Source organism: Pseudophryne corroboree, chromosome 5 (genome assembly GCF_028390025.1).
Source record: "Pseudophryne corroboree isolate aPseCor3 chromosome 5, aPseCor3.hap2, whole genome shotgun sequence".
Classification (NCBI taxonomy): Eukaryota; Metazoa; Chordata; class Amphibia; order Anura; family Myobatrachidae; genus Pseudophryne; species Pseudophryne corroboree.
In genome coordinates, this window is record NC_086448.1 from 392,763,373 (window position 1) to 392,777,545 (window position 14,173).

Sequence of the window (14,173 nt, forward strand, 5' to 3'; positions counted from 1 at the left end):
GCGCCCATGCTGCACAGATGGTGGTTACACACTAGATGGACTTCAGGGGTACACAATGACAATGGGCACCGCGCCCGTGGACAGCATTCATGCAGCCGTAGACTGAGGCCGTGACCTCCGGAGGCCTGCACACCAGCTCGCCGGTAAGTGAGTTGCCACTGAATGCCGATTCCTGACAATTTCCTTGCAATTAAGTGTCCGTTTCATATGTTGCTTAATAGCGCATGCAGACCATTCTCGACTCTGATGAATTTTGTCACTTGATATTCACAGAGATGCCTGGTGATAGAGCAGTCATTTTATATGAAAAACTCTCTCTTGGAAGAACAGTATGTAGTAGGCAAAAAGTTGTTATGGGAATTTTTATATTCAGCATCCACAACGTGAGACTGAGCACAACTTAATATGTCCTCATTAATTGTGATGGTGTGAGTCCCTGCCAAGTATTGTCAGGCTGAGTGCTACCATGGCATATGACCCAAATATCTGATGCATTAGAGTGCCTGCAGCACCTTTTTATACAAATGTGAACAGATTCCAATTTCTTCAATTTTATTCAAGCTACATTTAAACCTGTCCTTTCCCTCCATGTTGCTTTTGTTACTTACATTTACTGTATACACTGTGCTTTTCTTTACATACTAGCATTTTTTTAACGATCTGCTGTATTTTCTCTTACGTCCTAGAGGATGCTGGGGTCCATATTAGTACCATTGGCACTTTAATAGCCGTTGGCACTTTAAGAGTTTAATAGTGTGAGCTGGCTCCTCCCTCTATGCCCCTCCTACCAGACAGTTTAGAAAATGTGCCCAGAGGAGCCGGTCACTGCTAGGGGATCTCTACAGAGCTTTCCTGGAAAAGTTTTATTTAGTTTGTTTTTTTACGGGAGGCTGCTGGCAACAGTCTGCCTGTATCGAGGGACTGAGGGGGGGCGAGCAGTGTCCGCCCTGCGGGGTCTGAGCCGCTGACTGGACATTGAGCTCCAGAGGGGACAGATCGTGCCCCGCCACAGCGGAACACTGACCCCGGCAGCATGCCGCCACCCCCTTGCAGAGCTGAAGTGTGGCGATTGAGTCACTGTCCCCCATTACAAGCGGGGGGGGGTCAGTGTGAAGAGAGCGGCTTAAGGGCAGGAGCGCGGTATTAACTGCGCTCCTGGACGGCTCAGCGGTACTGCGGTGCGGCGCTGTGAGGGGTGCCCTGAGCCAGCACGTGACCCTACACTGACCAAAATAAACCTGTCGGAGTCTGCGGATGCAAGCCAGCACAAAATCCTCAGGCCAGTATAATCTTCTAAGAGCGGGAAGACAGCGCCATTAAATGGGCGGCGCTTCTCCTCAGAGCGGACCCAGCAGCGTTCAGCGCCGTTTTCCTGCCTGCAGCTCACTGCCAGTGGATGCACAGGTCCCTCCAGAGCAACTCCAGATATCTGTATGGTACCAGGGGGGTGTAGAAGGAAGGGGAGGCTGTGTAAAGACTCTGTCACCTATTAAGGGATACAGTCAGCGCTAGTTTAGGGGCTCACAATACCTCTAATAGCGCTGTGTGTGGGTTGGCTCTAATCTCTGTGTCTCTGCCATTTTTTGGGGGGAAACTCTGTTTGCCCAGTACCCTGTGTGTTTGTGGGTGATTGGTGTGTATGTGCAAACACGTCTAGGGACACTGTTTCATATGCTGCAGAGAATTTATCTTCCCAGGAAGACTACATACCATGTAATCAGGATTGCACTGTTGTAGCGCAGATCCTAGCTAGAGAGCCAGAATGGTTAGTCTCTATGAGGGGGACTATTTCTCAGATTTCTGATAGGATTGCTAGGACTGAGCATGGCACTCAGGTCCTGCAATCCTCTATGGTTGTATGGACTGATACTGCTTCCTCGGGGTCCCCTGCGGTACATTCTCACAAACGTGCACTTGCCAAACTTATGCAGGATGACACGGACACCGATTCTGACACTGCAGATGGTGACGGTGATGTGTCGAGGGGGACAGCTTCACTTGCTAAGGGGGTGCCGTTGATGATTGAAGCTGTAATAGATGTGTTGCACATTTCTGACACAGCTCCTGAGCAGGTGGAGGAGGCCTTTTTCACAGACAGTAAGAAGTCCCCCCTCGCCTTCCCAGCATCCAAATAATTAAATGTGGTCTTTGAAAAAGCCTGGGAAACTCCGGATCCCTAAGAGGGTCTTGGTTGCTTTTCCCTTCCCAGAGGAAGATAGAAAAAAATGTGAGTTTCAGCCTATAGTCGATGTCTCTAGGCTGTCCAAACAGGTGGTGTTGCCAGACTCAGGATCTGCCGCGTTGAAGGACCCGGCGGATCGCAAGGAAGATGCTGCCCTAAAATCCATTTACACGGCTTCAGAGGCTATATAACGGCCTACTATAGCCTGTGCTTGGATTGCAAAAGCTATTGCCAGGTGGTCAATCACTCTGCAGGAGGAATCGACTACGATGGATAGAGGTGACGTTGATTTATTTTTACATAATATTCAGGATTCTGCAGGGTTCCTGGTAGATTCCATGAAGGACCTGGGTTCCATGGCTGCGGGGATCTCCTCCATGTCTGTCTTGGCTCGCAGGGTTCTCTGGCTACGCCAAAGGTCTTCGGACGCGGAATCCAGGAAAAGTGTGGAGGGCCTACCCTATACAGGTCAGGCTCTCTTTGGGGAGGCACTGGATGCGTGGATTGCCACGGCTACCGCGGGTAAGTCTCCTTTTCTCCCCTCAGCTGCACCGGCTACGAAAAAGCCTTTTACACCAGCACGTCACAGTCCTTTCGGCACGCGAGGCCTAGAAAAGAACAAGTCTTCAAACTCCTTCTTCAGAGGAGGTTGTGCTAAAGGAAAGAAGCCTGTTCCCGCTGGCTCCCAGAACCAGAAGCCCCCAAAGTCCTCTGCTTGACGGTGGACAGCTAGGCCTGGAGGAAGGTCAGGCAGGGGCAAGACTCCGGCATATCAGCCACGTCTGGGTGTCGTCGGGCCTGGACCCCTGGGTACTGGATATAGTGTCCAGAGGGTACAGGCTGGAGTTTCAGGATCTCCCACCTCACCGTTTCTTCAAGTCAGGCTTGCCAGCTCAGCTGGAAGACAGAACAATTCTTCTGGAAGCTATCCAAAAATTGGTGGTTTCCAGGGTTATTGTTCCAGTTCCGCCTCATCAGTGGAACAAAGGTTACTATTCGAACCTCCATATTTCCATCTGATTTCCGCATCAGGCTCATTTCCGGTTTGCACTGTTGGACTATCACTATCAGTTTCAGGCGCTGCCGTTTGGCCTCTTCACAGCACCGAGGGTCTTCACCAAGGTGATGGCGGAGATGATGGTTCTCCTGCGCAAGCAAGGGGTGAACATAATTCCGTATCTGGACAATATCCTGATCAAGGCGTTGTCTAGTGAGAAGTTGTTGCGATCCATTTCTCTCACGACACATCTGCTCAAAGAGCACGGTTGGATCCTGAACCTTCCGAAGTCTTATCTGGAGCCGACAAGGAGGCTGTCTTTACTGGGAATAATCCTAGACACGGAAGTGCAGAGGGTGTTTCTGCCGGTGGAGAAAGCATTGGTGATTCAGTCAATGGTCCAGGATGTCTTAAAGCCTACCCGGGTCTCGGTTCATCAGTGCATCCGCCTTCTGGGGAAGATGGTTGCCTCCTACGAGGCTCTACAATACGGAAGTTTTCATGCTCGAACCTTTCAGCTGGATCTCTTGGACCAGTAGTCGGGATCTCACTTACACATGCCCCAGATGATCCGTCTGTCTCCGAAAGCCAGGATTTCGCTGCTCTGGTGGATACAACTGCCTCACCTTTTGGAAGGCCAAAGGTTTGGAGTTCAGGACTGGATCCTTCTAACCGCGGATGCAAGTCTAAGAGGTTGGGGAGCAGTCGCTCAGGGGGAAACCTTCCAAGATCAAGAATTCCTTCTCCTGATAAACATTCTGGAGCTAAGAGCCGTGTACAACGGCCTTCTGCAAACAGCACACCTTCTACATCATCGGGCTGTTCAGGTGTAGTCGGACAAACATGACCACATTGGCCTACATAAACCGACAAGGCAGAACGAAGAGCAGTGCTGCCATGTCAGAGGTGTCAAAAATCCTCCTCTGGGCAGAAAGGCACGCGTTGGCGATGTCTACACCCGGGATGAAGATTGCCGACAACTTGGAAGCAAACTTCCTCAGCAGACACGATCTCCATCCAGGAGAGTGGTGCCTCCATCCGGAGGTATGCGAGGAGGTAACCGGTTGGTGGGGGGGTTCCTCACATAGACATGATGGCCTCAGCAAGAAGCTGCGGAGGTACTGGTACAGGTCGAGAGACCCACAGGCAGTGGCGGCGGACGCACTGGTAACACCGTGGGTGTTGACATCAGTGTATGTGTTCCCTCCACTTCCTCTTAAACCAAAAGTTCTTCAACTGGTAAGAAGAGCAAAGGTTCTGGCATTCCTCATTGCTCCAGACTGGCCAAGGAGGGCTTGGTACGTGGATCTACTGGATCTTCTGCTGGAAGATCCAAGGCCGTTACCACTTCGGAAGGATCTGCTACTTCCGGGGCCGTTCGCTTATCAAGACTTACCACGGCTACGTTTGACGGCATGGCGGTTGAACGCCAGATCTTAGCTCGGAAGGGTATCACGAGTGAGGTCATTCCTACCCTGATACAGGCTAGGAAGGCGATAATGTCTAAATATTACAATCGCATTTGGTAAAAATATGTTTCTTGGTGTGATTCAAAGAAGTTTCCTGCTGTGCAGTTTCAACTTGGACGTTTTCTCCTTTTCCTGCAAGCAGGGGTGGATATGGGACTGAGATTGGGCTACATCAAGGTCCAGAACTCTGCTTTGTCCATCTTCTTCCAAAAAACAATTGGCTGTCCTCCCTGAGGTTCAGACCTTTTTGAAAGGGGTTCTGCACATCCAGCCTCCCTTTGTGGCGCCAGCGGCACCTTGGGATCTTGATGTGGTGTCGCAGTTCCTGCAGTCAGCTTGGTTTGAGCCTCTACAGGAGGCTGATCTCAAGTTTCTCACGTGGAAGGCGGTCACTTGGTTGGCCTTGGCTTCTGAACGACATGTGTCGGAATTGGGGGCTTTATCTTGTAAAAGCCCCTATCTGATCTTCCATGAAGACAGGGCGGAACTTAGGACTAGTGCACAGTTCGTGCCTAAGGTTGTATCGGCTTTCCATATCAACCAACCTATTGTGGTGCCAGTGGCTACTGACTCCTCAATTGCTTCAAAGGCCTTGGATGTAGTAAGGACTTTGAAGATTTTTGTGAAGAGGACGGCTCGTCATAGGAAAAGTGACTCTCTGTCCTCTATGATCCCAAAAAAACTGGGTGTCCTGCTTCTAAGCAGTAGATTTCACGCTGGATCAGGTTCACTATCCAGCATGCTTATTCCACGGCAGGATTGCCGTGTCCAAATTCTGTAAAGTGGGCTCTTCCTGGGGGGCTGCCCGGGGTGTCTCGGCTGTACAACTCTGCCGAGCAGCTACTTGATCTGGGTCGAACACATTTGCCAAGTTTTACAAGTTCGATACTTTGGCCTCTGATGTCCTCAAGTTTGGCCAAGCAGTGTTTCAGGAGCCTCCGCGCTCTCCCTCCCATACTGGGAACTTTGGTACATCCCCGTGGTACTAATATGGACCCCAGCATCTGAGTCTAGGACGTAAGAGAAAATAGGATTTAGGTTACCTACTAGTTAAATCCTTTTCTCGTAGTCCGTAGAGGATGCTCGGCGCCCACCCAGCGCTGCCTTTTCCTGCATTGGTTTTATAGTTCAGTACTGCCTAGTTCCTAGGTAAGTTCTGCGTTATTTACTGTTTCAGCTGTTGCTGAGTTGTTCCGGCATGTTAGCCGGATTTGCCTGTTGTGTGAGCTGGTATGAATCTCGCCACTATCTGTGTAATGCCTTCTCTCGAAGTATGTCGTCTCCTCGGGCACAGTTTCTAGACTGAGTCTGGTAGGAGGGGCATATAGGGAGGAGCCAGCCCACACTGTTAAACTCTTAAAGTGCCAATGGCTCTAAAGTAGACCCGTCTATACTTCATGGTACTAATGTGGACCCCAGCATCCTCTACGGACTACGAGAAAAGGATTTACCGGTAGGTAACCAAAATCCTATTTTTTGTTTAATTTAATTGTTATTTTTTGTTGTTACAACTGTAGAATATGAAAGGTGGACACAGCAAATTAAGCATCTGAACCAGCCTACTTTTTAAGTAACATTTCTAAATAAATGTGTATAATTATTATATTGTTACTTGCCACTATAGAAAGTGGAAATCTGGTCAGTGGTGCTCATGTTTTACACTGAATCTTCATCTGGCAATAACTTCACCATTGTCAGTCATATAGTAATTGCTCTTCAATCATAAACTGCACTTTAGAACACAATTCCCGGATTAATGCCACTCATTATTTCCATGAGGAGGTGTGGGGATAATTTTACTGGCCAGTAGTAGTCCTGGTGACTAAGGAGTATGAAGGTAAAGGCCATTAGGAGCTCACATACAGCATACTTTTATGTACAGTACTAATGCTACTATGCGGATTGCCATTGCAAACACATCTTTTCTTTTTTCTTTGAGATAAGGGGGTGCCTTATTAATCATGTTTCCAGTGCTTGGGTAAAACCTGGCTATTACCGCTTTCACACCGCTAGCGCAGGTCGCATGCGGGAATTGTACACGGGCCATTCCCAGGTGTGACCTGCCATGGGACCGCTTTCAGACTGGTAATGTGACCCACAATATTCGAGGGCGGGGCTGGAGGCAGTGCTGGCGCTTGGAGATGACATCTCCACGCTGCCGCCTTCTCCATAGTGTGAATGGTTTCCAGATTGCATCGACCCGGGTAACCCGTTCTCACCGCACCTGACCCGGGAGTAGCCCTGCTTTATTCCTGGGTTAAAATACAGGGTCAGGTGACCCGGGAATTCAGGACTTACCCCTTCCACACCGCACATCGACCCGACAATATACCAGGTTATTTGTGCGGTGTGAAAGGTATATGATGTGAGCGGTTATGTCGTCACTGAACATGGTTAAATCAGATTGGCAATACATAGACCTTTTAGCAATTGATTATTTCAGATTTCCTCCTTATATACACTGCTCAAAAAAATAAAGGGAACACTAAAATAAAACATCCTAGATCTGAAAGAATGAAATATTCTTATTAAATACTTTGTTCTTTACAGAGTTGAATGTGTTGACAACAAAATCACACAAAAATTATCAATGGAAATCAAATTTATTAACCCATGGAGGTCTGGATTTGGAGTCACACTCAAAATTAAAGTGGAAAAACACAATACAGGCTGATCCAACTTTGATGTAATGTCCTTAAAACAAGTCAAAATGAGGCTCAGTAGTGTGTGTGTGGCCTTAACGTGCCTGTATGACCTCCCTACAATTCCTGGGCATGCTCCTGATGAGGTGGCGGATGGTCTCCTAAGGGATCTCCTCGCAGACCTGGACTAACGCATCCGCAAACTCCTGGACAGTATGTGGTGCAATGTGGCGTTGGTGAATGGAACGAGACATGATGTCCCAGATGTGCTCAATTGGATTCAGGTCTGGGGAACGGGCGGGCCAGTCCATAGCATCAATGCCTTCATCTTGCAGGAACTGCTGACACACTCCAGCCACATGAGGTCTAGCATTGTCTTGCATTAGGAGGAACCCAGGGCCAACCGCACCAGCATATGGTCTCACAATGGGTCTGAGGATCTCATCTCGGTACCTAATGGCAGTCAGGCTACCTCTGGCGAGCACATGGAGGGCTGTGCGGCCCCCCAAAGAAATGCCACCCCACACCATTACTGACCCACTGCCAAACCGGTCATGCTGGAGGATGTTGCAGGCAGCAGAACGTTCTCCTTGGCGTCTCCAGACTCTGTCACGTCTGTCACATGTGCTCAGTGAGAACCTGCTTTCATCTGTGAAGAGCACAGGGCGCCAGTTGCGAATTTGCCAATCTTGGTGTTCTCTGGCAATTGCCAAACGTCCTGCACGGTGTTGGGCTGTAAGCACAACCCCCACCTGTTGATGTCGGGCCCTCATACCACCCTCATGGAGTCTGTTTCTGATCATTTGAGTAGACACATGCACATTTGTGGCTTGCTGGAGGTCATTTTGCAGGGCTCTGGCAGTGCTCCTCCTGTTCCTCCTTGCACAAAGGTGGAGGTAGCGGTCCTGCTGCTGGGTTGTTGCCCTTCTACGGCCTCCCCCACGTCTCCTGATGTACTGGCCTGTCTCCTGGTAGCGCCTCCATGCTCTAGACACTACGCTGACAGACACAGCAAACCTTCTTGCCACAGCTCACATTGATGTGCCATCCTGGATGAGCTGCACTACCTGAGCCACTTGTGTTGGTTGTAGACTCTGTCTCATGCTACCACTAGAGTGAAAGCACCGCCAGCTTTCAAAAGTGACCAAAACATCAGCCAGAAAGCATAGGAGCTGAGAGGTGGTCTGTGGTCACCACCTGCATAACAACTCCTTTATTGGGGGTGTCTAGCTAATTGCCTATAATTTCCACCTGTTGTCTATTCCATTTGCACAACAGCATGTGAAATTGATTGTCAATCAGTGTTGCTTCCTAAGTGGACAGTTTGATTTCACAGAAGTGTGATTGACTTTGAGTTACATTGTGTTGTTTAAGTGTTCCCTTTATTTTTTTGAGCAGTGTAGTTTTATCTGATTTTTACAAACCTAAAATAGATTAGTCAGTCAACGCTTTCTAGAAAAAAAAAAAATCATTAGATGCTACTTAATGATTTACTGGTTTTGATCCAAGATTAATTTTCAGTGATAAAAAATATTGTTTGACACCTAGCTAATGTTCTATCTTATAGGGGGGAAAAAGTGCAATTTTTGATCCTGAAAGTAAGCTAGACTGTTTACAGAACGACTTATCATTTTGTGATTGTTGTTGTTGCATCCAATATATATATGTTGTGGAAAAAAAGATGGTTTATCACTTATCACAACCTCTTTTCCTTTTAATTGGCACAGCCACCTCCAGAATTAATTTTTTTCCATTCATTCACGTTCTATGTATTTTATTTCTTAACCTGTCATCTAGTAATTGACAGCTTCTCATTGGATCAGAGATGCTTTGTTTGTTTTAATACTGTATGTAGACTCTTGACTGGAGGTACTAGGCAAAAAGGGAAATAAAGACCAGAGCTATTTGGGTGTCTTTAGTTCCATTTTTGGTCCAGTGTACTCCATTCATGAATCTGCTGACTGCCTCCCTCTGTGGCTTTGTAATTACAGGATCATTTATGTTCAATATTGTAGAGCCGCACAATACTATATATAATCTCTATTTTATTTGGGAGAACTGTATATCCATTGACTTTATGCATGGTTCCCATTAACTATCTAAATCCTCCACGACTGACATGGCACTTGTCACTTGGATAAACAGTTTTAAGGTGCTGCCCTTTAAGCCATCCTATTACTCCATATTTGGTAAAGGGTAATATTGGATGACATTATTATTATAAAGGAGATCAATAGAATCTCTCAGCAAAGCTAAACTAGCTCTTAATGTACAGCCAGAGTAACATAAGGCATCATATACTATATTTGCTTTATAGGAAATGTCCTAATTATGCTGCTGATATTTTTCACCTCCAATCTCTACACAACAATTTCAGACCACAGTTCTGCCCAGCTACTAGAATAAATATGGTTTACAGTGTTACATTCTACACACATGGCTGGGGCACAGCTGTTAGCAAGACAAGTGCACAGAACAATACAATAGGATGACACATGCAGAGTCCGCACACTTCAACACCTCTGCGTTGGCCATATTATTATTATTATTATGATTATTATTATGATTATTACATTTTATTTATAGGGCGCCATAAGTGTTTCGCAGCGCCGTACAAAGGACAGTACAGGGAGACAAAACTTAGCATAACAGTAAATAAATAACAAAAATGGAGTGCAGGTAACAAAGAGCAACACAGTTCTCAAAACATAATACAGCTTAGATGTAAGTAGCGAAGGAGTAATCATTGTACTACTTGGGGCTGGCGGCCATAGATAGAGATGAGCCTTTACCAGCAGGAGAGAAAGCAGGTAAAGATGGTCGCTGAGTGAAATGTGTCAAGAAGAGGGTTTAGACAAGAGGAAAGAGGGCCCTGCTCTGAAGAGCTAACAATCTAGTGGGGAGGGGCAACAGACAGATGACATGAGGTACAAGCAAGCAGGTAGAAGCCTGATGGTGGTATGCGAGCAAAGCAGAGATGTCCAAGGCATGGGGCAGGGGGATGGAGGAGCAGCCCAAGGACTAGGTTATGCATTGGAGGGGTACGCTTTGATAAATAGGTGGGTTTTCAATGCCCGTTTGAAGCTTTGCAAGGTCGGGGAGAGTCTAATGGAGCGGGGGAGCGCATTCCACTGAAGGGGTGCAGCACGGGTAAAATCCTGAACTCGTGCATGGGAAGCAGTGACCAAGGCAGAGGAGAGGCAACGGTCGTCAGCCGACCGTAGTGGGCGGGAGGGAGTATGAAGGGAGAGGAGGTTGGAGATGTAGGTAGCAGTGGAATTAGAGATGGCCTTGTACGTGAGGGTGAGGAGTTTGAAGAGGATTCTATAGGGGAATGGGAGCCAGTGTAGATTTTGTTGAAGGGGAGTGGCAGAAGTGGAGCGGCGGGAGAGGAAGATGAGCCTAGCTGCAGAGTTGAGGACAGATTGGAGGGGAGCGATGTGGGAGCAAGTGAGGCCAGTGAGGAGCACATTGCAGTAGTCAAGTTGTGAGATGACCAGTGAGTGGATGATAAGTTTAGTTGCACTCTGGGAGAGCACTAAACATATTGAGCCTATATTACTACAAATCATTATCTAATTCACGTGTATGTGCTATACCTGCTGTTTGCATGAACACTTCATTATACTACATTATGTGGGTACACACTTCCCAACCCTGTTCTGCATTCTGTTTATAAAGTTTGATATGTGTCAAGTGTGTGCAGGTCTGAGTAGCCACATATGAGTGCATTTGCATTCTGAGCATGCACAAGGTATATTCATGACCAATAGTCTATGCAAACAGGTGTGCTGCTCACTGTGTCAGCCTCACATGGTGTCTGGATTCTGAAAATTCCTTATTAGCCATTGACCAAATTCATCCCATCTTTTATATCATATACTGAAATTGTTTGAAAGCTATTAGCATGGCCCTTACTTGCCTCTTTGTTACAGTGTAAAAGGGAAATAATCATAAATGTTTAATTAAAATTTGCTGTAAGCAATGCTATGCTGTCTCTTATTAGAGTTTACAGGGTCCGCAGACTATATATTCAGACTTGCACAGTATGTTATTGCACAGCAGCAAGGAAGTGACTGTGCAATACTGTACAGCTAATATGCTAATGCAGCAGGAGGCGACTGGTGTAAATAGATACTGTACATCCTGCCTGCTTTCATGATCTGCTGTTGAGTCTGTAGGTGCACCATCGGATCACACTGCGTGACCATTGGTTATCTGAGTAACTTTCAGTTTACTGGATCCGAGGTCAACTAAATACACTGACTTCGGCACTCCTACAAAACTGAGATGATTTCCCCCTCCGTTTTGAGGAACATACCTGATCGCTACCCCTTCACTGCCCCCCAGCCTGTCAATCAAGATGGGGTTTAGGGGCACTGCATGCCAGAATCCAGGTCTTGTTCTGCACATGCTCAGTGTCCCCATCATCAGACGTGTACGCTAATCACAGGGTTAGCGTACAACTCTGAATCAGGCCAAATGTTTTGTGTACTGCGGCAGGAGTCAATATGAGACAACCTACAATGATCAGAGGATAGGTAACAAAGAACATAATTATATTGAAATCTTGCTGATTTAAAAAAGAAGGAAAAAGCACCAGTTTGCAGCAGAATTTGTATGTGATTGCTCAAACTTTCTTTTGTCATAGATACATGATAGTTTTACCTTTAAAGAAAACATATACTGTAAATGTTGTTCTTTATTAGGGATTAACTGTAAAACTGGAGATTAGAAATTGTACAAAAAATGTTATTAATATATTTTAAGTATCACCTATTGAACTTTATTACACAGTTCCTTATCCTATTTTCATTTCTTCTAGAAATTAACCCTGGTTCATGTGAATAGCAACCAGTGCCTGGACAAAGCTGCAGAAGAAGACAGTCAAGTACCCAGCATCAGAGACTGCAATGGCAGCCACTCTCAACAGTGGCTGCTGCGTAATGTTACACTTCCAGAAAACTTTTAAAATATAACATAATTGGCAAACAAATTGAGAAAAGGAATAAAAAATGTTAATAAAAATAAAGTAAAAGAATAGACTGCACTACCTCTGCACATGTGACTTGCACATTATTCAAAGAAGGAAACTATTTCGTGCACTTGTAAAATAAGGGGACGGTAGGGCGCTCATATCAGCTCAGACCAACTTGTGGGTTTTCCAGTAGCTGTGAAATAGCCCACCTCTATGAGGATATGAAATAGCATACTTTGTATCAGAACTGTGCACATTGAAGTTTACAAGAAGGAACAAAGTCTCCCTCATCAAGGAATTATTCATGAGACCTAAAGACAATACAAATTAATGTGTGGTTCCCCACAAGAATTGCATATCAATACAGTCAGCTTTCACATCTCTAGCCTCTGCATAGTGTCACTCTACAGAAGGTAGAAGCCAAGCAGCTGTGATGCTCTGCTGACAGATTTATCAACGCCAAGACACCCCATATTCTGAGACAAGAATGTACAGGACAGACAACTGCAGAATCCCAAATACCATTGCAGAATCACACCCGTCATTTCTACGTGCAAAGAAAACAGGGTTTAAAAAGAGTTGAAATTCTATATATCAAAAGTACGATTTGTTGTAGCAAAATCAGATTTATATGTAGATATTTGTTTTGACTTTTTTTTTTCTAATCTATGCTGGGACAAAAAACAATAAAAAAAAAATCACCTCCTTTCTGTTGTGTGATAGTAACAGAGTATATTTTGCATGATGGGCATTTATTTGTAAAAGAAAGATGCTCAAACTAAACTGGGGGGTGGAGAAAGTCTTTTAAGCATTTGTTTTTCTTTTTAAATCTTGATTTTTGTTGTTGGGGTACTGACCAAGGTTCTTGTTGATGTCTATTCTTCACCTTGCCTTCCAAAATGCAGGATTAATAATACAGGTTGAGTATCCCATATCCAAATATTCCGAAATACGGAATTTTTTGAGTGAGACTGAGATAGTGAAACCTTTGTTTTCTGATGGCTCAATGTAAACAAACTTTGTTTAATACACAAAGTTATTAAAAAATATTGTATTAAATGACCTTCAGGCTGTGTGTATAAGCTGTATATAAAACATAAATTAATTTTGTGATTGTACACACACTTTGTTTAATGCACAAAGATATTAAAAAATATTGGCTAAAATGACCTTCAGGCTGTGTGTATAAGGTGTATATGAATCATAAATGCATTCTGTGCTTAGAATTGTTTCCCATCTCCATGATATCCCATTATGGTATGCAATTATTCCAAAATACGGAAAAATCCGATATCCAAAATACTTCTGGTCCCAAGCATTTTGGATAAGAGATACTCAACCTGTATTATCATGCAACATTAGTGTTGTGTTATCTGATGCATTCAGTCTCTGTTTTTGTTTGCGGATTCTAGAAAAAGAAAACCTAGTCCAAAAAAACAAACAAACAAGAAATGCAGTTAAATATAACTGTTTATTTGTAGTGCCCAAGATTCATACTACTGTACACATTTTTTTAACACAGCAATAAATTCTGTTTGTTCTAGACAAAACGTTGTGTCTATAAAATCAAAATAATACCTAACAATAATGTAACACACACATTCACCTTTGCTCTCAGCAGAACTAATGGTTTGTGGAGAAAATCTTGTTTTATTATGGTATGCTTCAGTTTCATGTGAAAATAGATTTACATAATGGTCAGTTTGTTTGTTATGCAGGTTTATTATGGACCAGTTTCATGAGGGACCCATGCAGCAGAGAATGGATGCCCCAGTTGCAAGAGAGCACCACTCCAGTAAGGGAGAACACATGATAGCGTTACTTTGTATTTTTATTCTTTCTAAATCCACCTGTAACGTTAACAAAAAAAAGTGTGCAGTGGGTTTCAAAATTTCTTGAAATCCT

At 45.1% G+C, this 14,173-nt stretch overlaps 1 protein-coding gene across 3 annotated transcripts in view; it reads left to right on the forward strand.

The window, feature by feature from the left end:
* Positions 1–13,818, forward strand: part of GALNT1 (polypeptide N-acetylgalactosaminyltransferase 1) — a 673,496-nt gene extending 659,678 nt beyond the window's left edge. For all 3 annotated transcript variants that reach the window (XM_063922716.1, XM_063922715.1, XM_063922717.1), the window contains one exon: positions 12,116–13,818. In XM_063922716.1, the coding sequence (XP_063778786.1) occupies positions 12,116–12,262 (147 nt within the window). In that variant the 3' untranslated portion in view covers positions 12,263–13,818. The remainder of the gene's footprint in view (positions 1–12,115) is intronic.
* The last annotated feature ends 355 nt before the right edge of the window (positions 13,819–14,173 follow it).